This window comes from Aythya ferina (assembly GCF_964211825.1).
Source record: "Aythya ferina genome assembly, chromosome: 26".
Lineage (NCBI taxonomy): Eukaryota > Metazoa > Chordata > Aves > Anseriformes > Anatidae > Aythya > Aythya ferina.
Window position 1 is genome coordinate 4185438 of NC_140324.1, and position 24105 is coordinate 4209542.

Here is a 24105-nt window from a genome sequence, read left to right on the forward strand (position 1 = left end):
AGGCTACCTCAGTGGTCAGAAAAAAAATAAATAAGAAAACACTTATCCCACTCCCTTTAGAGAAGTCAGCACAGCCTGTGTGTTTATCACATAGCTCATCTATCTCTGATCATGGTAGAAAGGAAAAATATATATGAAGCACCCCGGACTGTTATCACAGTAGAAAAATACCATCCTGACCTTAGTGCCTTATTTGAGCAAACCTATCAGGTTACTACAAAACCAAACATATGCAATGTTGAGGTAAATTCAATACAATGGAGGCTTACAGCCAAAGTGCTGGAATCCATTTAGTCTCAACTTTGAGCCACTGTTTTATTTTTTTATTAAAAAAAGTGTTTATTGGAAGGCAAAACAATAAAATTCACAAGTTGATAACATACAGGTGTTGTATGCTGATTCACAGACAGTTACAGTTCCACAACTACAGTAGATCTAGAACAAACTGATATTTCACCATATTAACTGAATGGTTTTAAGAGGGTTTCTGCTATACAAACAAATTACTCTGGGAAGAGGTTACCACCACGCAGACCTCTGGAGTGGAAGTGCAGTGTAAGGGCCTAATATCTTTAGCTGGTGGTCTCTGGAAACAGTTACAAAAGTTTTTTTTTTTCTCATTTAGGTTAAAGGAAGTTTCCAATAACATTTCACTGTTAGAAACTTGCAGAGCAGAGAAAATTGATTCTCTTCTATTGAACTAATTAGCTTTTATTAAAGGGTATATACAAAAATATAAAAAGCTTAAAGAATGTCTTCCATTACAAAGCATTGAACATCCCTTAGAGCGCTTGAAAAGCTAGAACAGTTAACCCTCGTGTTCTGAACAGAGTTGTGACTGCAGCAGCTGGTGTGTAGGGGTGTTAAGTTGTATGGTAGGTTCTAACAAGCTTGCACAGTGCTCATAGGTCACCTGTACTGGAACTAGATGCTTCATTCCCCATTTAGACATTAGGATACACTGCTCAGCATCAGTCTGACTTGATCCCAAGGCAGCACCCCTCCACTTCAAATAGAATTAACCTTTTGAGAGAAATAAACATACATTATGGAACTAGAGACATATAACCATATCAGATAACGTCTGTATTCCACAGGAATGAGTGAATCACAATCTTTGACCAGGGGAGAGCTTGACTGGGGCTTAAGTCTAGTATAAAATGGCTAACTAATTAAAAAATTTTGCAAAATAAAATGGAAATTCTTAAACGTGCTAGACATGTCATAGTAATGACTGGCCTTTTTAAACACTAAATCACAAGTGTTGAAGTACATGTCATAGCTTTCCATTTTTCACCATAGTTTTAAAAGTAATTCTTTTGTCACTTCCTCCAGACTTTAATCCGGATTTATACAAGTTTAATGTTTTGTAGAAGATGCAAGACATCTTTCTTCAGAGAGTCTTATTCAGGTGGTGGAGGGTCTTGCGTTTCACGCTTCACTGAAACAATAGGGAAAAGAGCGCTTACACATTCTGCAGTCACCTAAGCTGTCCGAAATGTTTCATGGAATGAGGGCTTTATTAATAAGGATTTTTTCCTTTTGAGCTTTATGTTAATTCGTTTTATTATACAGATCTACTGCGGCCATAGGTAGAAGTGACTTTTCAACTGGCATGCCAGTTTTTTTCGTTTTAATTACTGTTTAGTTTAATGTAACACAGACTCTCTGCAAAAATCTATCACTCGGGTAATTCTCTCCATCTCCTAAGAAGCACCTCCACTTTGCACCCTTTCTGAAACTGCACTACTATGATTTTTATTGCCAGTTCTGGGTTTGACAGAACACAGCACTAACTGTAGGAAACTAGGAGTTGGGCAGGGCCAAACAGTAAGCGTGGGCCAGCTTCATTCCAACCACACAGACCTCCTTCCTGCTTTGGCAGCCATCCATCCTGTGGTATGGCTCCCTCTGCTACTTTTACGACAATCCTATTTTTTGAAGGATAAGATTTAAAGATAGAGGCTACCGGTGTTGAAGCCATGATGTGGCTTGCACAAAACAAGCTAATAACGTTTCAGAAATTAGAATACAACATAACCCTGAAAAGGGAAAGATGCAGAGTTAATCAGAGTGTGTCTACTTACCTTGTTGATTTTTTTTTTAAATCCATTATATTAGAAAGAATGAAGAAATACTCAAAATTGAGTTTATACTCTACAGTAAAACTCTAAATAGGACAAATACCATTAATAAGTCTGAACGTTTTTTTAAATTGCTTAGCAACATTCACTTACATTCATCTCTGGCCTTCATGCGTGCGATAAATGAGTAACTTTTATTTCTTCGGTAGTTTTCATAAGGGTCATCTAATGCAACTCCCACTCCTTTATATTGATCCCATTTGTCTCGGATATCCCCTCCTTTAATTGGATCCTGAATTCCTTGCTCCTTGGCTCCCAATCCACCAGACCCACTCCATCCTGCAGAAGGGACACAACATTGCAATCCTGTACCTATTGTATTACTAGAATTCTGCAGAATAAGCAAACATCATGAAAACAGCTAAAGAAAACGTCCATTCAATGTAGCAGGATAACAGTCTGAAACAATATATGAACCGTGTTCTTTTTTTTTTTTTTTTTTCCTGAAAGCATTAACATGCAGCAAGTCTGGGAGTAGAGAAACATTAACACTATCCCTAAGAACATTTAAGAGGTCAAGGGGAAAGACAATGCAAGCCCAATCTGTTTGGTCAGATGCTGATCTACACTGTTGGGAGATGAAACTCCAGGTAGCTGAATCCTATTTGATGCCAAACTCACATCCCTGTCTTCTACATCCTTCCCAGAAGGGCAACTGCCATCGTTGTTTCACGTTTTATGTACTTACATCTCTGAATATCCTTACTCTGTCCTCAGAATATGAAGGTGCTGAAAGGGACAATACTTAGGAATGTGCAAAAATTAATGATGTCCAAGAGCTGAGTGCCTGATTGTGTTTCCTGGCTTATATTCCAAACCAGTACCTTACCCATTTTCACTAGCATCTGATGGCCTTTATTTTCTTCTCCAAGTCTTGATTCTGGTATAGGAGGCCCAGAACTGGAGCCCAAACCAGCAGAAGAACTAAGAAAATAAAAAAAAAAAAAAAAAAAAAAAAGGAAATTAAAAACAAGCAATACTGTTCTGACCCAGTGCAAGGGACTTTAAATCTTGTTAAATATTAACATCCAGTATAATCCCATTCATTTTAAGATTTTTTTTTTTTTTTTTAATAAAGCTATTAGGTTATGGAGTTTTAAAGGTGCCAACAAACCTTACCTGCTTCTTGGTACAAGGGAGAAATCAAACACTAGTCTTCCTTGCACAAAGAGTTCTTGGAGGATTTTTCCTCCATTCTAGAAAGGCTTATAAGGCCTTCACAGCTGCACAGTGTTTTGTTATAAAGCCATCACAAAATGGTAATATTTTCTCTCTATACATACACAAATAGCACAAACACTATTACCAAATCTGCTTGTCATCCTTTCTACTATTAGTGAAATGCTTAATACACTCAGTTTATGAGAAAAGTACCCTTTATGGTACTTATCTGAACAGTCCAGCTAAAAAGAGAAATAAACAAACAAAAGCTTACGGAGGAGTGGGGCTGCGAGACCGGGACCGGCGCCGCCTTCCTGGGGAGTAAGATTTTGATCTGGATCGTGACCGTGATCGCGAGCGGCTATGGGAAGAGCGGGACCTGCTCCGGCTTCTGGAAAAAGACAGCACGTGAGATCAGACGCACAAGTTTCCGAAGCAACATCCAGGGTTCTTTTTTCAGCCCTGAAGGTTGTTTCCTACTGCCTCTGACTTCCTGAGATTCATCCCATTGCACTGTACCTGGACTGAGAGCGTGAATAGGATCGTGACCGAGAGCAAGAGCGAGATCGTGACCTTGAATAGGAGCCAGACGATTTTGAAGATCGTGAATTGGACCGGGAGGATGAACGACCTCGGCTTTTAGACCGACTGCGAGACCGAGAAGGCCCACTGCACAGATAAAGGCAGAGAAACTCCAGTGAAATTCCTTGGAGATACTTGAGAAATGCAAATGTAGCTTTGATCAAACTCAAATTACACAAAAGCACTATATTTCTGCAAACAATCCAATCAAAACCTAAGTGTGAAAAAAACAAAACTATTTTCTACGGATTAGAATTTCCAGCAACTTAAAATCCAGTTAATTCCACCAACATACTGCTGAACAGATTTTTCTTATACTAGTCTGAGGTGATCCTAGCACCTTCCAAATGAACAGCATGCATCAGAAGGCACCAGACAGATCTCTCACCTATTTCTCTTCTCCTGACCTTTCCTCCGTCTCGCTCTCATTTTAGCTCTGAAGAATTCGTACAGTCCGTTCTGCTCCCAGCCTTCACTGCAATAAATCAACCACACATAGAACCAACATCAGTAAAACTCTACTTTGATCCACGGAGCAATTAAGGATTTCCTCTAGATTTTGTAGGGAACAAAGGGCCCGGGCAGAAAGGTCTCACACATCTCAGTGCAAGATCAAACAGTTTAAAATACAACAAGAGCACTTATTTTCAGCATTAGAAGAACCAAGACACAGGCGAAGGAGAGAGAGGCACTTCTTGTTTTGAGACAGCTTCGTAGGGCATTTTCCTTACCATATTGTTAGCTATACCTACTCTTACCTGTTTCTAGGCCTGTCATGAGATGGTGGACTATAAAATGCCTCAACCGCAGCCAGTAGTCTCTCACTGGGGGGCATTGGGGGTGGAAGACGTATATCTTTAGGATCTAAAGGTTTATACTCATGATCTTCAAGCTGCCGGAAACAAAACAAATTACATTCTTGTCATGTGTCATGGGGTTGCTACCCTGAAGAGATAAATATAGATTTAACTGTGTAGGGACCTCACAATTCACTATTGGATTAAAAATGGTCCAGCAATAAGGATTCTGCAGATGACCCACTGCTTCCTTGTGCTATCACAACCATTTTGATTTCTATAAGCCAGCACAACACCTATTGGAGCATTATCTGGATCACCAGGTAGATAAAACACACGTCTTATCTATCCACCTCTGTGATAACAGTGCCTGGATGGAAACCTGGTAAAAGCTGGTGTATGCTGAGTAACACGAAGTCAAGAGATGGAATAGACCTACTTGTTCATCTCAAACACAGAATGATAAATGCAAATATCCCCCAAGATGCTGATACAGGTGCATGTTCGCTACCATTCTTGGCACATATAACACTAGTGTTGCAAAACATCTTTGTAAGAAAATTCTGAATACCAAAACTAGTGCACAGTGGCCCCATCAGAACTGCAGGGTCTCTCTGCCCATCTGAAAATCACTGGGGGTAAGACTTTGAAAAAAATGAGTCTTTCACAGATACAGGCTCAACTGGCTTTCACTGGGACACAACACCAAGTTTTTACCATTTTCACTGCCTTCCCTCACCACCCGCCCATACAACAACGTGCTGAGCCTGAGGGCTGCTGGAGGGAAAGATGTGAAATTGAAAATGTACACGTTAAACTACCCATAATATTCACTGTGGGATTTTGATCTTTTAATCCTACCAGTCAGGGCCCAATTTCAAGCACTTACTTTTACAAGCGGAGCCATCAGTCCAGCAGGAAGATCAAAGTAGGGAACGTTTGGCACCAGACTGGGATCATCATGGTTCATGTGAGGGGGGCCCTGTCGCCGCATGTGAGGAGGCTGCCCGTTAAATCCATGTGGGGGAGGCCCGAAATCAGGGTGCTGTGGCCCTCCCCAGGGAGGATGCTCGCTGATTCCAGGATGAGGCAATCTGTGACCAGGGTGATGATGAGGAGGTCCAATTTCTGCACAGAGTGGGAGGGTTAAAACATTTTACTTAGCTACAGAGAAGGGAAAGGCAATAAGAGCAGTGTACGTCAATTAGCACGTTTATCCTAAAAACAAATCTTGGCACCTTGTAGATCAAGAAAAGCAACAGAACGGAAGAACTAGGACCTGTAGCAAGCCTCATGTTCACAGAAATCTTGCAGTGCATCTCTTTTTCTGGCTACAGCAGCCACTCTCAAGACAACAGGAAGCTAACTCTAAGCCACTGCTTACTTTGGGACATACTGTGGTCAAAAAGTACCACAAGAAAGATGCTCAAGAACAAAAGGTTTCAGATGCAGCAGGCCAGCTGCTGACGGGATCTATTTCTGAAGCCTAAACACACAATCATGGCTTAGCATCAACCTAAACAGATCTGTAATACACTGCCTCTATGCCAAATCATTATACATAAAGAAATAAACATGGCAGGAATTAACTCACATGAGTAGGTGACAAGAAAATGCTTTAAAGAAGTTTAAAGCAGTGTTTCAAGAAGAGGTAAAGACAATATCCTGTTAAAGTAGGAGTGAGAGGCATCCATCCAGTCACTGATGGACAAACCATTTGCCGTGAATGCCAGGAGACCCTGCTGAACTCACTGTGCTACGCAGAAAAAAGGGAAGACTGAAAATCAATACCTGCTGCAGGGGGACCAACGGCTTTTCCAGGAAGTCACTACAGCCACCACACAGTCCTCAGCCTCTGCTATTTGACTCATCTTTATTAGGATTTGAACGTAGGCTGCGCTGTCATTGCTTCATCACTTTCCTAATTTTAGCTGGTTTAGTAGATTCCCCTCCTCCAACATCTTTGCATGATACAACAGATGTTCCGGGTCATCAATACAACCCAAAACACAGCATCTTTTTTGAGCTTAAAAACCTTAATTTCCCCACACACACCTCACCCAGACAAGAAAAGCTGTTCTTCCTACTCACTACCACAGCTCTTAAAAAAAAAAAAAAAAAAAAAATCTTTACTGGAGAAGTTAGACACAATCCTAAATACATAATTCATTGGTTTTCAACCTTTTTGGGACTTGGGGAAATAGAAATCTTTTATGCTTAAAATAGCAACTCCTACATTGCCATTTTTAAAGTTACTTGTTACACAGAACCACAGGGATCTTTAGATACTATGTTGACAATGATCATTCCAGAATGATCATAACTTCTGGATGTGGAAAACTAAATAGAAACTAAATCAGGGCAGACCACCACCAGACTTCAGCGGGGGCCTGCAGCCAAACCCAAGCCACAAAGGGCAGGCACACAGTGCACCGACTACATTCTCAGACATCCCCGTGTTCCTGCGAGAGAGCAAACCCAACGAGGAAGGGAAGGATCATTTCACCAGACACTACACCAAGCCACACAACGCTAGCCATGCACGAGACAGACAACTGAGAGCTTTTCTCTAAAAATAAAGAACGGAAGAGAAGACCATGGATACACAAGAAAAAATGCTTCCATCCTGCCTTCCTCCAACCTCTTCTATCTAGGGAAGACCTAGCTAAAGAGACCTCACCTACAGCCTGACGTACAAAGAACTGAATTTGGAGGTAAATCCCGCCTCTCACCTCTGGGCTATTTTTAAAATGAAATAGTCACAAAAAGAGTACCCAAAGAGCCACTGACTTGAGCTTGGATTACAGTTTCTGGTTATCCTGGTTGTGGAAGGAAGACAAGAAGCAAGGAAGCATCCAATTCTGCACATATTTCCTACTGAGTCAGTTAGTTGTAGCTTCCCAAACCCAAAAACTCAGTATTTCTCAGGAAAACCTGAGCACTCCACCAAGAGTATGCTGTCACCCCAAAGCACTACAGTTTGTAACAGCAATCAGTATTGCAACGTAAGAAAACCTGGCCCAGCACACACTTTACCTTGAGGAAAATCCCCCTGGGGGTAATCAAAACGATGAGGATAAGGAGGCCTTTCAAAGGGATGGCGAGGTGGAAAATCATCCTGCATGAAGCGAGGTGGAAAGCGGTTGAAATTATGCGGATGCGGGGGCTGGTTGAATTGGGGATGTTGCTGATGTGGAGGAAATGGGCCTCTGAAGTGAGGTGGCCGCTGCATTCGAAATGGAGGTTCCCTTTGACCCCCACCCCATGGAGGTTGTTCGTGCTGGTTGTTCCATGGGGCTTCAAACTGGTTGTTCCAAGAAGGATCGGGCTGGTTGTTCCACGGCGTCTCTCGCTGGTTGTTCCAGCCTTGATCTCTCTGTTCGTTCCACATTCCTTCATGGTTGTTATTCCATGGAGGACAGTGAGGTGGTCCCTGGTGGTAAAAGTAATGAGCCTGGTCATTAGGCTACAAGAAAGCGATAAAAACATTCTACCTTTTAAAGTAAATATTGCCTGCAGACAATTTCAAAAATATTTCTGAACAGCTGTGGACTCTTCCTGTCTCTTCTCTGAAACTAAATTGCTAGGGAACTCAGTGCTGAACTTGAAGACAGCACTTCTTGTTCTGCTCATTCATATGGAAAAGTGCAGTAGCTGACAACCTGAAATCCAGCCTAAACTTTGCTTTCAGCTATGCTGAGAATAAGAAAGCTTTGGATTTTAATCTGAATGTATAACCTTCCCAGCTTTTCAAAACACTCCCGCTCCCAAGATGGAGTTTCTGAATAGGTGAAGTTCCACCTCCCCCTACATCTCATTTCAGAACAATGCTTGATACCTGCTGTTGACCCCATGGTGCAACAGGGTGAGGTTGGTCAAACCACGGTGGTTTATTTGGAGGAATCTGATCGTGAGATCCAGGGCCACGAGGTCCACCAGAGGCAGGATCCTGCACTCCAGACCCTGTCGCATCATACTCTGAAGAACCACCTATGGGCATCTGAGATTTACCATCATCTGAAACAAATTGAAGACAGTTAGAAGCATCCAGGTCACAGGCAGTTACTAACACCAGCACACTTACAAGACTCCATCAGAATTTTGCTGGGTACGTAGTCACATTTTACAGAAATCTACTACTGTGAGAGAGATTTCTGACAGATTTCTAACACTCATAACTTCTTTCCTCATTTATATTCAAGCATCAGACTGCACCAGATGCAAGGATCCAGGCAGAAGCCTGAATCTGTTTGAAACAAACTAGCATACCACAGTAGCTCACGAGCAAAATGTAGGGAAATAAATAGATAAAAAAATAAAATAAAAACAAATCTCTTAATTTTTTCCACCCACTGGTTTCTGCACAGGTCCCCAGAACAGGTTAGTACCTGCTTGTGTAACTGGAGCAGATGGTGGAGCTGAGGCTGGTGCTGCTGTGGGGGCTTGAGGCGGTGGGGTTGATTTCACCTCATTCTCCAGCGGCGGAATTTGTATTTGTTGCTGCTGCTGCTGCGTTAAACTGTTTACAAACTCTTCGTGTTGAGTTTTTAGGTTCTGTATCTGCTGTTGGAAGGCAACCTGTACAGGCTGTACTACTGTTGCATACTCAGTGATCAAATTTGCCTGATAAAGTGAGAAATTGAGGAGAACAAAGTTAGTGCTGCACGTAAAACAGATCCCCTATAAGCTCATTCAGAATCTCCTATATTACACTCCCCCCGCCTTCCACAAAATAACTCTGCTGGCAGAAGGACCTGGTCACACTATGAAGCTCTGAAGGTCTCCAAAATATTCTCTGCAGGACAGAATTCACTGTCCATATTAAGACTAGCTTTCAAATACAGCTAAAACCAACAGCATTCATTATTAATGCTAAAAATGAGTACCTCCCGCTGCCAAAACAATTTTAATGCTTAGCATATAAAATTTAATGCTATGGCAGCGTATACAATTTAAAGGCATGGTTTCTTTAGTACCCCTTTATCAAGCATCAATTTCCATAAAAAAAGAACACTCAGAAATAAGCTTGACTAAAATGTAGTAGTTACTAATGCAAGTAGACTTTCTGGGACCATAGCAACAGCCAGATTATTGAATGTTTGAAGGAACAAGGTAACGTTTCACATTTTCTGTAATCCCTTGTAAATAACTTCAATAGGGAGGAGGAGGAGGAGTGTTAATAGTTGCCTTTCAAAAAGAAAAACATTTCCTAAATTTTCATATTTACAGGCATATTTTGAAAAGAGTAACTTTTCTTTTGTGGCTAACCTGGTACTGGCCAAGTCCAAGAGCTGGGCTCTGTAACTGCTGAATAATTGACTCATCAAAGTATCCATTTTTCTCCCATAGTTGAAGAAGCTGCATAAATTCAAGAGTGAAAGGTGCTTAGAATTGATGAACAATCACAGAAAAATTGAGGCAATTTTTTTTTTTGTAAAATATTTCCAGCTTTATCAAAAGACCTAGGATTTACTCAGTTGTATTTGGAACCACCAAAGATTCAAATGCATTCAACCTTTTAGTAATAGCTAAAGCTAAGTACTCTTAGGTTGTACTTCAAATAGGTTCAAATGCAAAGCACGTCCTGTGAAAAGATTTTGTGAAGACAACCAGACTAAAAACATCTCAGCAGTCCTCTTCTGTCCTTGTAGTTGTGAATTTGCCTGGCATTAACCTAACAAAGCAAAGCATAGTTAAACTAAAACCAGATACTCACTCTGGCAATTTTCTGTTGCTTATCCTCCTCCACTGCTAAAAAACTGGTACAATAAATAGGTACAACCACCTTCTGTAAAGCAGCCAGGAGATCCCGTGCTTGCTTCCGCTGGCTTCAAAAAAGGAAGAGGAAAAAGAAGAGTTACTGCTGTTCACTATAGCATTAAATATAGCATTAAAAGCATTGCAAATCAATTCCTCCCAGCTTCCACTGTACCAAAAGATTCATATAGAGTTCCCTCCTTTACATTTTTACTGTACAGCCTTAACTTGAATAAAAATATACAAATTAGATAAAAGTTTAATTTGATTATTAAAGCACCAGATCTTTGTGCCAGCTACAGATGTTAAGGCATCTGCTAAAAATAATGAATACATTAAAAATAAAAGGTGACTAGTCAAAGAATATATGTAGCAGAGACAGCTTTCACCCAATTAATCAAAACATAAAACTGAAAAACACAATTTAATCCTTACCAGTGATGCAATACATCATTAATTAAGTAAATCAGGTGCAAGCGAAGCTCAAAGTGAGCTCCTTCTGCTGTTATACGATTTCGCAGGTGCCCAGCCATCAGCTCACAGTGTGCAGGAGATTTTGCATTACTAAACATCCAGTTCTTGCCAGCCTTAGAGAAAAGAAAGAAAAAAAGCTGGTCTAAAGTGTTCACATCATAAGGACTCCCTAGAACACTGAAATACCTGCCAGAAGATAAATTTTCAGGTAATTTTCTTGCCTACCATATAAAACATAGTTGTTTTCTATACAATCCCAAAATTCCGATTGTTCTTAATCCACAACAGCACCAAGTAAGTGCTCAGACTAACATCACTTACTGAGATTGCATCTTTTGTGCACGTGTCGATTATTGGCTGCAACAGGTTGTCAAATTCATTCATATCTAACTGGGTTTCCTCCAAAACTTTCTGCATCTGCTGCTCTATTGCAAGGGCCACTGCTGATGTGACTTGTTCCTGAAAAAAAAATAAAGTTATAAAATAAAATTAAATTACGTCCCATTTTCTTTTAGAGAACTAGGCTGCTGTAGCCCAGGCCTCTTAGCCTCTTAACCACAAGCAGCTCTCTCAAAGACCAAGACCCTTTACAGGCAATGTTATCACACATAAACATTTTGATTATTTGTTTTTAAGAAGACTATTCTCATTCTTTGGAAAAAAAAACTGTATTCGTTTCCACTTCTTATGTCTCTCCTTCATTGAAAAAAATAATTGCAGACAGGTCCTAAACATATATTTCAGGAGTGCTCCCTTCTTCCATAAATCCTCGGTTTGGTTGTCAGTAATATTAAGGGCAAAGCAGTGTCTGCAAAAACACCTCGTTCAAGTACACAGCACCTTCCCGCCCCAAATCTGAATCTGCCTTGAGGTACAAGATTATTTTAGGCTACTGCTGAAGTACAACCACATTTCTCGCAGTTCCCAGCAGCCTCCAGCATCAAATGCAGTCACAATTTCTTCCACTCTGTGAACCAGCAGGGCTTTTCATATACTAAATATATTATCTTAATCAAGGACCAATCTTACTAAAGCATCACATACATCTGTTCTAAGGATTCGGTGGCAATTACCGTGGAACTAAAATAAGTACAATAATGCCTCCTCTCCTCCCCAACACCCAAACCCACCACCCACCAGTCAGATGGAAGCCTTTCTCTCTCCCTTCGCTCTGAATATTTGCAGCCACGGGTAGTTTAGGATAAGGCAGACGAGTGCTTATTTCACACCAACCTGTCTCATGGCAAGGAGATGCTGCTCCTGCTGCTGCAGGTTCCACTGACTCTGCTGGATAAGTTCCTCCACAGAAGGAGTGCCCTGAGGAGCTGGGATGGGAGCAGCCGGTGGTGGGAGAGATGGTTGGGGCAGTGGCTGGATCTGCGTTGTAGCCTCAATGTCTTGACTTTGCTTGCACAGCACTGTCAGACAAAGTAAACTCTTAAAGCAAGCCTCAAATATAAGTCTGCTACCACCAGCCCATACACAAACGCTGTGCTGGTTCCAGACCCTCATTCTTTACATAATGGTTCGATGCAAAATGTCAATCGTGCAATTAAGGGTGGGTGGTGCAAAGAGATGAGGGGGACAAGCGACTCCTTGCTCAATGGGAGAGGAACGTCTCCAACACCAGACCAGCTCCCGGAGCTCTGTGCGGGACCTCCCAGTTCCCGAGTGCCCCCTGTGCCCACAGCACAGCCCAACCTAGCTCCAAACCCTCAAAGGGGAGGCGTGCAGAGCCGCGGGCAGGGCTCAGCCATCTACCTGGAGCTCAGAGGGCAGGAAGAGGCCGCAAACCGATCCCGGCAGGGTACAGCGAAGCCAGGGGGGGCAAAGCGGCTCCGCGGGCCGGGGCCCAGAGGGGACCGGGAGGCAGCAGCCGCAGGGGAGGGGGGGGGGGAGGGGGGCAGGGCCCGCCGCCACCCTCGGCCGGCCCCGAGTCGCGGCCCCCACTCACGCTGCTGCTGTTCCAAGGCCAGTTTGTACTTGTAGTAGCCGTAGAAGTCGCCCCCGAAGAGGAAGGAGAATTTGGGGTTCTCCTTCTGCTTCTCCATCGTCATCTTCTCGAACTCGGGCCCGTTCCGCGCCACGAACTGCGCCAGCTTGTCGATGACATTCCGCAGCTCCTGGTCTGTGGGGAGGCAGCGCCGTCAGCCCGCGCCGGGCCCGCTCCCTCCCTTCACACCCCTCCCAAACCTTCCTTTCTCCCCCCTCGCCCCCCTCAGACCCCCCCGGGGCCGCGCTCACCGTCGGGCGGCAGCGGCATCTCCATGGCTGCGGGACAACGGGGGCGCCGCCGCCGCCGCTAGGCCGCACCGGCCGGAAGTGCCGCCAAGCGCCACGCGCGGCCGCGCTTTACGGCCGCGTCGCTATGGAGACCGCAAAGGGCGGGAACCTGACAGGGCCCGGCCCCGGGGCGGGAAGGGGCTGAGGCGGCGGGGCCAGGCCCCAGACCCCGGGGAGGGTCCGGGTCGGTCACGGTCCCCTCACGGTCCCTTCCCCGTCGCTCTGTCACGGTTTCCGAAGCCGTCTCGGCCCCAGGGCTCGCCCCTCGTCCTGCCCAGCCTGGGAAGCTGCTTCTGGGCTGCGGGTGGCTGCCCGCTCGCTGCCGTTCCTGCAGCAGCCAGTTCTTCTCGTGCTTACCAAGCCCTAAAAGTACACCAAAGTATATCCAAACTAAAAAGTACATCCACATCCAAACTAAAAGTACATCCAAATTGCACGCAGGTTGACAGAAATCCATAGAGCACATTAAAAGAAAGAACGTCGTTCAACATCTGTTGCGTATCTGGGAAAATCCATCACTGCAGCACTTGGGGAGACCACAGACATGATGTAAAAATGTTAGGAACATGGATGTGCAGGGAGCTCAGGACAGCCAACCGAAAAATATAACTGTTAATTGCCCTATGAAGGGACATTTAACTCACACCTGAGCACTGTTTCTTTCCACATGACTTCATTTCTTTACACACTTAAATGTTCAAGTTGTTTCTAGTCTTATCCTTCCTTTGGCACCTGATGGTCCGTTATCTTTCAAAATGTGATTAAAACTATCTGACAGCTTGAGAATCCCTATAAAAGCAAGGTGCTGATCTGATCAGCTTCACAGCCCAGTCAAGAGGTACGAGGCTTGGTGGGAATTGCTCAACTCCCTTTGCTTACTGACACAATTTTTAGAAAATGCTTGAAGACCATTTACAGGAGAACCAGAGATGAATTGTAGAAGGCCAAAGGGAAGCCTGAGTATTCTAGCACTTTTATTCAGTGCTCACATGGATATCTAATCACTTTCTTAAATTTTAGGTATTAAATTACACTTTTCAGGATTTCCAGTCACATACATAAGACTCACAGACATCCTCACAAAAAGGTAGAACTTTTTATTCTTAACAAGTCATACCATGAAGACCCCACTATATTATCTACAGAATATAAAAACTCAGAAAGAAGATGGGTGTTTTCATGTATCCAAGAAACAACTGAAAAAAAGAATATCAGATACAGTCTGATCATGATTCTACATCACCCTGCAGTCCTGGAAATTAACACTGATCCCAGAAGACCAGATTAAGTTCAAATCTTATTAAAGATATTTAAATCTTATTTAAAGCTTATATTTAGAAGTAAGAAAATTTTCAAAATTCATAATGATGCCTTCCAGCAAAAATGCTTTGCACATCAGAGCCCATGCTGCCACCATCCAGGCTGCCACATCCATCAGCACGCAGCAATGGTTTATCCACCAAGAGCCCCAAAAGCTAGTTACCTGACAGAGGTGTCCGTCAAAAAACATCTGAACGCCTAATATATTTTAGGCAAGAAAGAGTCCCAGGCCCTGAAAGACCGATGCAATATCTTCCCTTCATCCCATACGGGGATCCCAGCTTCAGTACCAAGATCCACAGGCTGGAGGGCTGCATCACGGGCAATTCAACCAAGTAACATCTGGAGCTTCACAGAACAAGAGTTGAAATAAGAAGAGGAAAACAACACAAAACTGTGCATTTGCTTAAGTGCTGGATTTCCTATCATAAGGATTGTGGGATTTTCTTGGTAAAAACACCTATACTCACATCAATTTATGGACTACTAAAATAAAACAAAAACAAAGATGGGTGGTGGCTGCCACCTGCATATTTGTATTTGCATATCTACATAGTATGATTTATCATACACCTGTGATCTCAGGTTTAATGAATGTTTTACCAGGTTGTACCATCACCATAAAGATATTTTCAAATTATCTTTAACAGCTTACAATATGGTTCAGAAACAGAAGCCTTAGAAAAACAAAACTTTCCCTTTATTTATATTGCACCTTTTTCCACAAATAGCTACATGGCAGAAGTTTCTTCTGCTGCAAAATGCTACATCAGAAAAATGTGGCTTTGAACACACATTGGAAAGAAAAAGTCTTGAGTTTAGAAATCATCATGAATTGACCCCAAATTACCAACACTTGTTTTTACAAATCAGTGTACTCCTACAAAGCCTAAGTATTGCCTCAATTTGATTTATTTAACTTTCATGTATTAAAAAAAAAATTCACCCAAGCATTTTACCTGATGATAAAGATGCTCTAATCACTACTGGGTACTAAAATTCAGTCTGCAAGGGAAATGCTTTCAAGAGATCTTCAGAGCACCACATGATCTAAGGAGCTATCAAGAGAAAACCCACACACAGCGGGGGAGATTAATCCTTTCACACTGGTATTTCTAAACTATCCAGGACTGTTTTGGCAAAAATTTCCCGATTTTCTGATGTATTTACATATGTTAGAAATGCACAATGGAAATCAAAACATTTCTAAGGGTACCAGCAACTAGTGTCCTAACACTAGTTACAGCATCCAAATCATGCTCGTTTCAGTCTTAGTAAACATCCGGTAAGGTGTCACACCCATATTAGCAAAACATTAATCTGATTTCTCGTATGTGGCCAGTATTAATGTATGGCACTCCCAAAGTTTCCTGCAAGTAAAAAGAAAATGAAACCAGCCCCCTTCACTTTAATAACAGGGTCGTTATACACGATTGTCTAGGTATGCCCTTTTTATTCCAGTGTTTCCATACTTTCTACAGACCTATGTACATAAATACGTCATTAATTTACAAACCATGTTAAAACAAATGCTTCACCTTGCCAAACAAAATCTTGTAGCAGTCCAAGATTAAAATATATATTACAACAGTATCAGAAACTTCCTTTACCTGAATGTGGGCAATATTGCTTAAGGACTTGGATTCAGGTACTCAGCAAAACCACCTCTTGTAACTGATTCACTCAACCGTTTTAATTATACATCGTACCATGCAAAATGATCCCTGCTGACCACAGACGTGAACTACAAGAGCATGAACACTGTCAGCCAGGCTCCAGGGAAGAAGCCCAGAGATTCACACTCTGGGCCCGGTGTGATATCCCTTATTTTGGGTCAGTCCCTTTCTGCTCTGCAAGTACAATAGTTCTGTTTCAGAGACAAAGTCAGGCCATGAGCCCAGGCTGGAACTTGGGACAAGGTAATTTCAACAGAAAGCCCTCACCTGCTACCGTACTCTTGACAGAAAAAGCTGAGCTAAAACCTGCCACAGTAAGCGTGCATGCAAGCTCTCTCTTGAAAGAGTTGCAAAAAGATCTGGTTATGTTCTTCAGAGAGCAAGCCATCTAAATATATTTAATGAAATCTCTGATCTGTGAATACGGTATGTGGAGCTTTATTCCAACTAACAGTTCCAAGCTGTATGAATATATTACAGTGGTAGACAGACCAGAAAATTTACAGATGAACTCACAGCACGTCTGTACATCCCTGGGGCCCCCACTGCTACTGTCTTCTGGTATTTCAACCCCCCCGAAGGAGGGAAACTGAGGCACAAAGAACACCAGCATTTGCAGGAGTCTAACAGTTTCCAGCTAGCTTCCTCTGAAAGCAGTCAAACAATCTCAATTCTTCTCAAAAGTCTCAGCCTAAATGTTTCATCCTCAAATCAAACTTGTGCAGAGCCAGAATCTAATCCAAATCCAGAGTCCACATGATTCTACATTTTTGTAACAGTGCTTAAATATTGGGAAGTGAGCCTTAGAAATACACATGTTGCTCTTTACAGTATTAAAAGAAATCAGTATACATAAATTAATACTGGAATAGGCAAAAGCAATTTCATATGAAAGAATGCTTTTCCTCATAATCTTGTCCTTGTTATTTGGGGTTAGGAAATAATTTATTCACATTTTATAAACTAAAAGCCCATGTTCTAACCTAGTATGAACAGATTAAACTCCAGTCAAGTCAAGAAGTTCTGCTCACGGACATTAGCAGCATATTTAACCCATCTCTGAAGTTTCAGACCATTTCCTCTTTTGGACTGTATTGTGGGAGGTAATCTACATAACTACCTCCATAGTCAGCCAAAAGAATAAGATCAGGTTGACTTTGCCCTTAAAAATAAATTCTTTATTATCCAGAAAGGAGTCAAATCATCATCTCATATCACAGAAATGGTCGTTTTTAAAGCAATAAATAGGTGGAGGGAGTGTTGTGTACAGCACCACACCCTAAATGTCGTCACTGGTATCTAATACCTCTAGTAAAAACACAATATTTATGCTATCAAAAATTTCACTGTACAACAGCTTTTCTGTTAAGGAAAGAAGGCCCCTAAAACCTTTTTTTTTTTTTTTTTTTTTTTTTTTGCTAAAGTATTCATAATAATAATAATCTGATTCAGTGAAACCAAAGTTCAACTGGTTTCATTCCTTTCATGCACAAATGCAGTATCTAATGCATGATAATCAAATCAACTTGTCTTGAATTTTGTTCATTTATATCAACTGAATCAGTTTTTATTACCCATAATTATATATTTGCTGCTGATTTAAATATTCTTTTTCTTAACTATTTACTAATTGAGCTAGGGGAGTTGCAGGAACAGAGAAGGATACAAAGTGTAACTTCTTTCAGCTGAAATTAGAAGTCAGACAAAATGCACAAAGCAGCTCCGACTGCAGTAATTAAGGAACTTTAAAAAAAAACAATTAGGGGCTAAAAAGATAAGACTTAATTGTTTCTTGAGAATGATGATTATTCAAATGCAAGCATTCATAATATATGAATCATATAAGGAAGCATAATTTATGCATAAAACTGAGAAGAAAACACCTTAAGCCTTTCAATTTCTAACCAACAAGAGTTTTATAAGAGGTGTAAAGCAAGTTAAAAAAAGTAACATTATTCCAAACGTTTTATTTGTCAAGGTGTTTTCCGTATTGCCAGGGAAGACCTATGTATGAAGTTACAGGACTACGTTGTTCAGAAAACAATGGGGATCTTAAGCTCTGTTAACTACAGTGACTGGAACAATAATGATATTAGAGAAAACAGTTTCTCTACATATGAAGCTTGAAATATGCTTCTTGAAGGGATCAATCTTCCTACTGTCTATTCTTTCAGAAATACTTCTGGTTTGTCATCAAAAACTGAAGGTATAGGCATAGAAATAATTAATACCCACACGAAGTTTCGTATTTGCTCAAGATGAATTCAAGACTACTTATCTGCAACTGATATACATACGTCAATCCTCCCAAACCAACAAATTCTGATAATCAGAAATGTGCCTAGTTACAATTTTCCCCTAAGCATCATTAAAACATAATAGAGAACAAATTAAAGGTTACGTTATCAGTGTGGAAACAAAGTACTGGCCAGAGTTTAGCTGCCAAAAGAATACTCAATTGACAGACTCCAAGTAGGAGCAGTGACACCAGATATTTTGCTCTGATGTTTTGTATCTGCAGTTCACCAGACTCTCTGTACAAGAGCTACACTGTGCATTTCGTTCCAGTGTCAGATCTAGCTGTTTCACATTTAAAGATCTGCTCGGCAGAAGCTGAAGGTCTGTACCACTTCCACTACACATGCATCTTCCCTTCTGCAAAACCTGTACAATAAAATGGCTTTACATTCATGGATGTACTAAAAGTTTCTGATAATGTTGGGGACACTTTGATATCACAGTCTATACCTGTGCGCCAGGACTCTAAATATCAAAACGATTTAAGTTGTAGGTAGTTGGATAGTTTTGCCGATTGTACTGGAAGTGATCTGTTAAGATATTGGTTCGCCCATACTGATAGTCTCCGTGCTGTGCAAATGCTGTAAGTCCATTCTGAGACTTTTCAGGAGTGTTTCGATGCCGGTCCAAATTCACAAGGTCTCCAGTCGTAACTGGAAGTAACTGCTTCTTTGCTTCTTGGTTTGCATCGTATTTTGTCTAGGAAAGAAGGAAAGAATGAACAAAAGAATGGTTTTCTAGGTTATTACCTAACATATCCTCAGACCTAGGAAGAAAACACACACTTTTAAAATGACACACCTATGTACGTCTATTAGAATTTTAAAATCCTAGTGCCTCCTAATAAAAATCTCATTCTTCCTATATGCCAAATCATTACTTTTCTCTTCTGCTCAAGAGATTTTAGTGAGTTACTTCCTAATCTTCATTTTTCAAGAAAATATTAAGATCAAAATTTGTTAGACACCTAACAGCACCCGGCCCGACTCAAGCGCTTCAGTTTTATGCCACGCATAAAATAATCCAAAAAGGCATAATTCAAAACTACTGGGCTGTTTCAAGTGAGCTTCCTTCATAAACAAACAAACAGATAAATGCCTTACCTTGTTGTATAAGAAGACTCCTAGGATAGCTGTCATCATTCCAAGAACATTGGTGCTAGTAACTGGATTGCGAAGCATTATAAGGGACACGGTGATGACCATTATTCTTTTGGTGGCATTTGCAACAGAGTAACTTAGCGGGCTGATCAGGTTGAGAATACTGAAGGCAATGACATTCTGGGCAAAATTACAGAATCCACTGATTATAAGTAGCATCAAGGTCCAGGACCAATGAGACATCGTGCTCTGCCAGGAAAACAAACATTACAAGAAAAAAAAAGTTTATCTCAGGTAAGCGACAAAGTAACAGAAATAAAACACGAGTCACTTCTTACCTGCCTTTCGATAGGAAGAACAGCTGCAACTTCCCTATGGTTAAGTAGCACCCAAATATGCAACTACAGATTCTGAGAAAACACCACACGAAAACACCACACACGTAACATGCACTCTGGGTGCACTTGTTCCTGTCTGCAGCTCTCAGTTCCTCAGGTTCAAGCTGTCACATACGCTACCTCTCCTAACCCTGGCATGAATTCTCATGATAAACTTGTTTCATATATTGTTTTGTGAAACAGTCTGCAGGTATTTCACAACAGTTCCTTCCACGCTGATGAGGAACTACACTGAAATATTTAAGTGCACATTTTTGTATGGATGTATTTTTTTTCCTCCTGTCTTAATTGCAGACAGTTTCCCAAACGTAATACTTACCAAGTCATTCTCTACTAAGAAGGAAGAAAGATCAACCAAAACCCATGTCGGGATCATGAAGAACACAGCATGGCACCCAAGTATGTTCAGCAACCGAAGATGATGTATTCGGGAATCTCTTAACACCTTAGGAAACACACCATGTAATCAGCAAAGATTCAGTAGCCATGTAATGGTAACAACCTCAGACAGACAGATACACCACGAATAAATACTAATTTATTACTGTAATATTGTAAATATTACAATATTAAATTTGTAAATACTGTTATGGTATGAATTCCCAATAAGGACGACCAAAGAAAAACGGATGTCTTTCCGAAAAACAATGGTTTCTTCACTGGTGACTATCTTAGTATTAACAACACACATTTAAAAGGCTCTACAAACCAGAAATCATTTTGTAACATTCAAGCCACACCTTTTAACTTCGCCTCTTTGTTTCTAAGGCTTCAAGGAGTGTCCTGTGTTGACACTGACTCATTCACCACAGGAAAGCGATTTGATACAGCAAGGTATGTTAAAAATTTTCAACAAACTGTTATATTTAAGCACTATCAAACTGTCAGAAGACAGGGCTTACAGGAAAGATGGGGAGAGACTTCACCAGAGTGTGTAACAATCAAGGATAACAGTTTTAAACTAAAGGAGAGATTTAGGGCAGCACAGACTGCTCAGAGAGGCAGTGCCCAAGGCCAGGCTGGATGGGGCTTTGGGCAGCCTGGGCTGGCAGGAGGGGTCATGCCCATGGCAGGGGGTGGAACAAGATGGACTTCAAGGTTCCTTCCAACCCAAACCATCCTATGACTCTAGGAAAGTCAACATCATCATCATCCCTCTGTACTGGAAAATACATGCTACTCCTCTGAAGGGTGACACTACTGACCAATACCACGAACAGCAAAGCTGTTACCTTCTTTGAGAAGATATTCTGAAGTGAAAAGCACAGAGTAGCAGCAAGTGCACTGATGAGTCCCCACATGTCAAAGGAAAGTTCGGTGACTGTGGCCAACAGGACCCCAGTTATTATGGGGATCAGAGACAAGTATACCTGAAAAAGGAATAGAAAAGAACAGCTTGCATCTTCTAATAATTTTCATTTTAAGTGAGTTTATATTTACTGCTGATCTGGGGAAGAAAGGAGAGAGAAGAATAAAGCAACAGATCAAGGGATCAGCTTTTATATTGTTGTGCCTCGAGGAAACAAAGCAACTACAATAAATGCCAGAACAACTCCAGTATGTTGGAGAGCATCACCTTGCTCAATGTTTAGATGTGTTAAAAGGAAAAGGAACCACGTAATCTAATTTCAACCACAAAATTCACCCAGGTGACCAAAGCCAAGCCTTCCTGATCCCAGCCAGCAAAGCACACCACAAAAACCAGCAAGAGAAGAAACCTCAGCAAACCTGTCCGCACCTTCGTCGTCTGCTTTTCCTTCATTATGATCCGGGAAAGAAGAACCACCCATATTGGCATCGTCGCTTTTACTGAGAACGGAAAGAAAATTTCGGTGGGGATGCAAAGATTGGGCCAGCTCCGTTACAGACCGTCAGCAGAGGGCGAGCACTGGGGATGGAGCAGGGGCTCAGCTCTGGTCCCACCACAGCCAGAACCTCAGCCCACGCGGGGTCATCCCTTGTCACTGCTCTGGGCAGCCATACAAACGTGGGACGCCCTTTGTGGTGCTCGCGGACACTGCAGCAAGCACCTGTACAAGCACATGCTGGGGCAGGGGAGCTGCAGCAGGCACCCACCTGAGCACATTTAAGGCTCTGGGTCCCTGCATTGGTGTGAGCACGTACTGGGGACCAGGACCCCATGCCAGGCAGCCACACAAACACACACCGGGCCCTACAACGCTACACTGGACCCTTGTATGAGGGCATACAAGGCTTTTCTATACTCAGAGGGTGGTGAGGCACTGGCACAGGTTGCCCAGAGTGGCTGGGGATGCCCCACCCCTGGAAGCGTTCAGGATTAGGCTGGATGAGGCCCTGAGCACCCTGACCCGGTGGGTGGCGTCCCTGTGGCAGGGGGTTGGAGCTGGGGGAGCTCTTGGGTTCTCTCCAACCCAAACCACTTTATGATTCACGTCACTACGTGGGACACCCACAGGAGCCTGTTCAGGCCTTCAAGTCGCCAAACAGGCACCAGCACAAGCACACAGAAGGGTCCAGCACCCTCCGAGCACCCACCAGGCCTCACATCACCCCTCGGGGCACCGCAACGAGCACCCCCAGCACCCCAGGACCCCCCCCGGGGCCACCCAGAGAAGCCCCCACAGGGGTCCCCAGACCCAGATCCCCTTCCACACCCCGTCCAGGCCCTCACCTGTGTGCGCGTAGGACACCGGCACCCTCCAGAGCGAGACGTGGGCCGAGACGGAGGCGAAATACTTGCCGAAAGCCAGGGGCAGGATGTAGCGGGGGTAGGCGCGGGGCGGCAGCTGGGCCGGGCCGGCCGGCGGCACCCGCCAGGCCCTCAGCAGCGGCGGCAGGAGGCCGCAGAGCCCCAGGATGTGGAAGAGGGAGACGGTGACGGGCCGGGGGAAGCCGCCGAGCAGCAGCTTGTTCACCACGTTACCGCCGGCGCTCAGCCCGTACCAAGCCAGGCAGAGCGCCGACACCCGGGCGCCTTCGCGTAGGGCCGGCCCGCGGCCTCCTCGTCCCCCTCCTGCCGTTGCCGCCCCCACAGCCGCCGCCGCCGCCGGCCCGGAGCCGCCCGGGGCCGTCAGCGGGGCCGCCGCCATGGCTCCGTGCTTCCCCCGGCCGCCGCCGAGACGTCACCGCCGCCAACGCGTCGCTTCCCGGGGCGGGCCCGGCCGCGGCCACCGCCTCAGCGCCTACGGGGGCCGGCAGGGGCCTCCCGTAACCCCCCCCTCAGCCCCCGCGGCTCGGGTTAAAAGTAGCCCGGGAGAGAAAGGGGAGGACAAAAAGAGGCCCCGGGTGGGTTCTCTGAGGTGTTTTTTTGTGGCGTGAAGGGGGTGGTAGGGGTGCTGGCGGCGCTGGAAAGCGCCTGGGGGGTGCAGAAGCGCAGGCAGGGCGCTGTGAGGGAGGGACAGGCAGGGCTGTGACTGAGGGAAAGTCACGTCCTCAGAGGCACAAGAGCTCTTAAAGTAACTCGAGGGAGGTGTAACAGTGGGTATGTTAAATGAGAGATGAGTACCTGTCAAGCAGGAGGGGGTTCTACACCCCCTGTCATCCATGCACTCCTCCAAAAGACATTTCTACACTGTTAATGTACCTCTAAAAACATGCACTTTAGGGAATGGTGACTCCCAGAAGATTTGGGGATGAGCCATTTCATGTCATTCACCGAGAAGAGATGACAGCCTTCTTAAATTAAGATTTTAGGACTAGAAGCATAAAGCCTGTAAAGCAGGTCAGAGAATCCAGTAGCAGAGAAACTGAGTTCATGCAAAAATGAGAGTACACAGCAGATAACGCACATGGTAAACTTCATTTGAACTTGTTTACAAAATTGACAAAAAAAATCACCTTGTAAACTTATTCACATTTTTTTGGAGCTCACAGAACTGGTTATACTAGCATGCTGAAATAAAGATTGTCAAGCCTCATCTCACCCTGGATCATATCCAAGTGAATTGACCCTTACAGCAGAAACAAACTAGGTACGTAACAAGATTTAAAGCTTGCATTGTGAGTGAATTTCTCTAGCGATTTTGTACCACTAGGGAAAGGGCTGGGTCCAATACCTGAAGCTCCCTCAAGCAAAGTGAGCATCAGCATGGTCAGTTTGCTGCCGAGAGCCCTAAATAATTTAAGAGCAGTGA

The 24105-nt window shown here is 43.2% G+C and overlaps 2 protein-coding genes across 6 annotated transcripts; both read right to left on the reverse strand.

Annotated features, from left to right (window-relative positions):
* Window positions 1-313: 313 nt before the first annotated feature.
* Window positions 314-13262, reverse strand: CHERP (calcium homeostasis endoplasmic reticulum protein). Of its 4 annotated transcripts, none has more exons than XM_084498804.1 (18): window positions 13160-13262; window positions 12870-13043; window positions 12149-12333; window positions 11237-11374; window positions 10877-11028; window positions 10401-10512; window positions 9953-10042; window positions 9073-9307; window positions 8523-8701; window positions 7721-8117; window positions 5574-5812; window positions 4646-4779; window positions 4276-4362; window positions 3825-3974; window positions 3580-3693; window positions 2974-3068; window positions 2238-2423; window positions 314-1023 (listed from the first exon to the last, which is right to left on the reverse strand). In XM_084498804.1, the coding sequence occupies exons 1-18, from the start codon at window positions 13182-13184 to the stop codon at window positions 1019-1021; spliced, it is 2697 nt and encodes an 898-aa protein (XP_084354930.1). In that variant the 5' UTR covers window positions 13185-13262; the 3' UTR covers window positions 314-1018. The 4 variants fall into 4 exon arrangements, with proteins under 4 accessions (XP_084354930.1, XP_084354928.1, XP_084354929.1 ...); XM_084498802.1 differs by having other exon boundaries at window positions 314-1441; XM_084498803.1 differs by having other exon boundaries at window positions 3580-3696.
* Window positions 13263-14272: 1010 nt separating this feature from the next.
* Window positions 14273-23094, reverse strand: SLC35E1 (solute carrier family 35 member E1). Of its 2 annotated transcripts, XM_084498808.1 has the most exons (7): window positions 22644-23092; window positions 21729-21799; window positions 21223-21360; window positions 20310-20435; window positions 19596-19841; window positions 18943-19191; window positions 14273-14866 (listed from the first exon to the last, which is right to left on the reverse strand). In XM_084498808.1, the coding sequence occupies exons 1-6, from the start codon at window positions 23059-23061 to the stop codon at window positions 18958-18960; spliced, it is 1233 nt and encodes a 410-aa protein (XP_084354934.1). In that variant the 5' UTR covers window positions 23062-23092; the 3' UTR covers window positions 14273-14866; window positions 18943-18957. The 2 variants fall into 2 exon arrangements, with proteins under 2 accessions (XP_084354934.1, XP_084354933.1); XM_084498807.1 differs by lacking the exon at window positions 14273-14866 and having other exon boundaries at window positions 17346-19191; window positions 22644-23094.
* Between the last annotated feature and the right edge of the window lie 1011 nt (window positions 23095-24105).

What these genes read in the sequence shown, in the direction of transcription:
- SLC35E1 (XM_084498808.1), bottom strand. Translation starts at nt 23,061, where the DNA reads ATGGCGGCGGCCCCGCTGACGGCCCCGGGCGGCTCCGGGCCGGCGGCG. An exon ending in AGAATATCTTCTCAAAGAAG is followed by an intron (nt 20,436 to 21,222) that starts GTAACAGCTTTG and finishes GTGTTTCCTAAG; the next exon opens with GTGTTAAGAGATTCCCGAAT. An exon ending in TCTTAGTAGAGAATGACTTG is followed by an intron (nt 19,842 to 20,309) that starts GTAAGTATTACG and finishes TTTTCCTGGCAG; the next exon opens with AGCACGATGTCTCATTGGTC.
- CHERP (XM_084498801.1), bottom strand. Translation starts at nt 13,184, where the DNA reads ATGGAGATGCCGCTGCCGCCCGACG. An exon ending in AGCAACAGAAAATTGCCAGA is followed by an intron (nt 10,043 to 10,400) that starts GTGAGTATCTGG and finishes GAATTTATGCAG; the next exon opens with CTTCTTCAACTATGGGAGAA. An exon ending in GGTCAGGAGAAGAGAAATAG is followed by an intron (nt 3,975 to 4,275) that starts GTGAGAGATCTG and finishes TTATCTGTGCAG; the next exon opens with TGGGCCTTCTCGGTCTCGCA.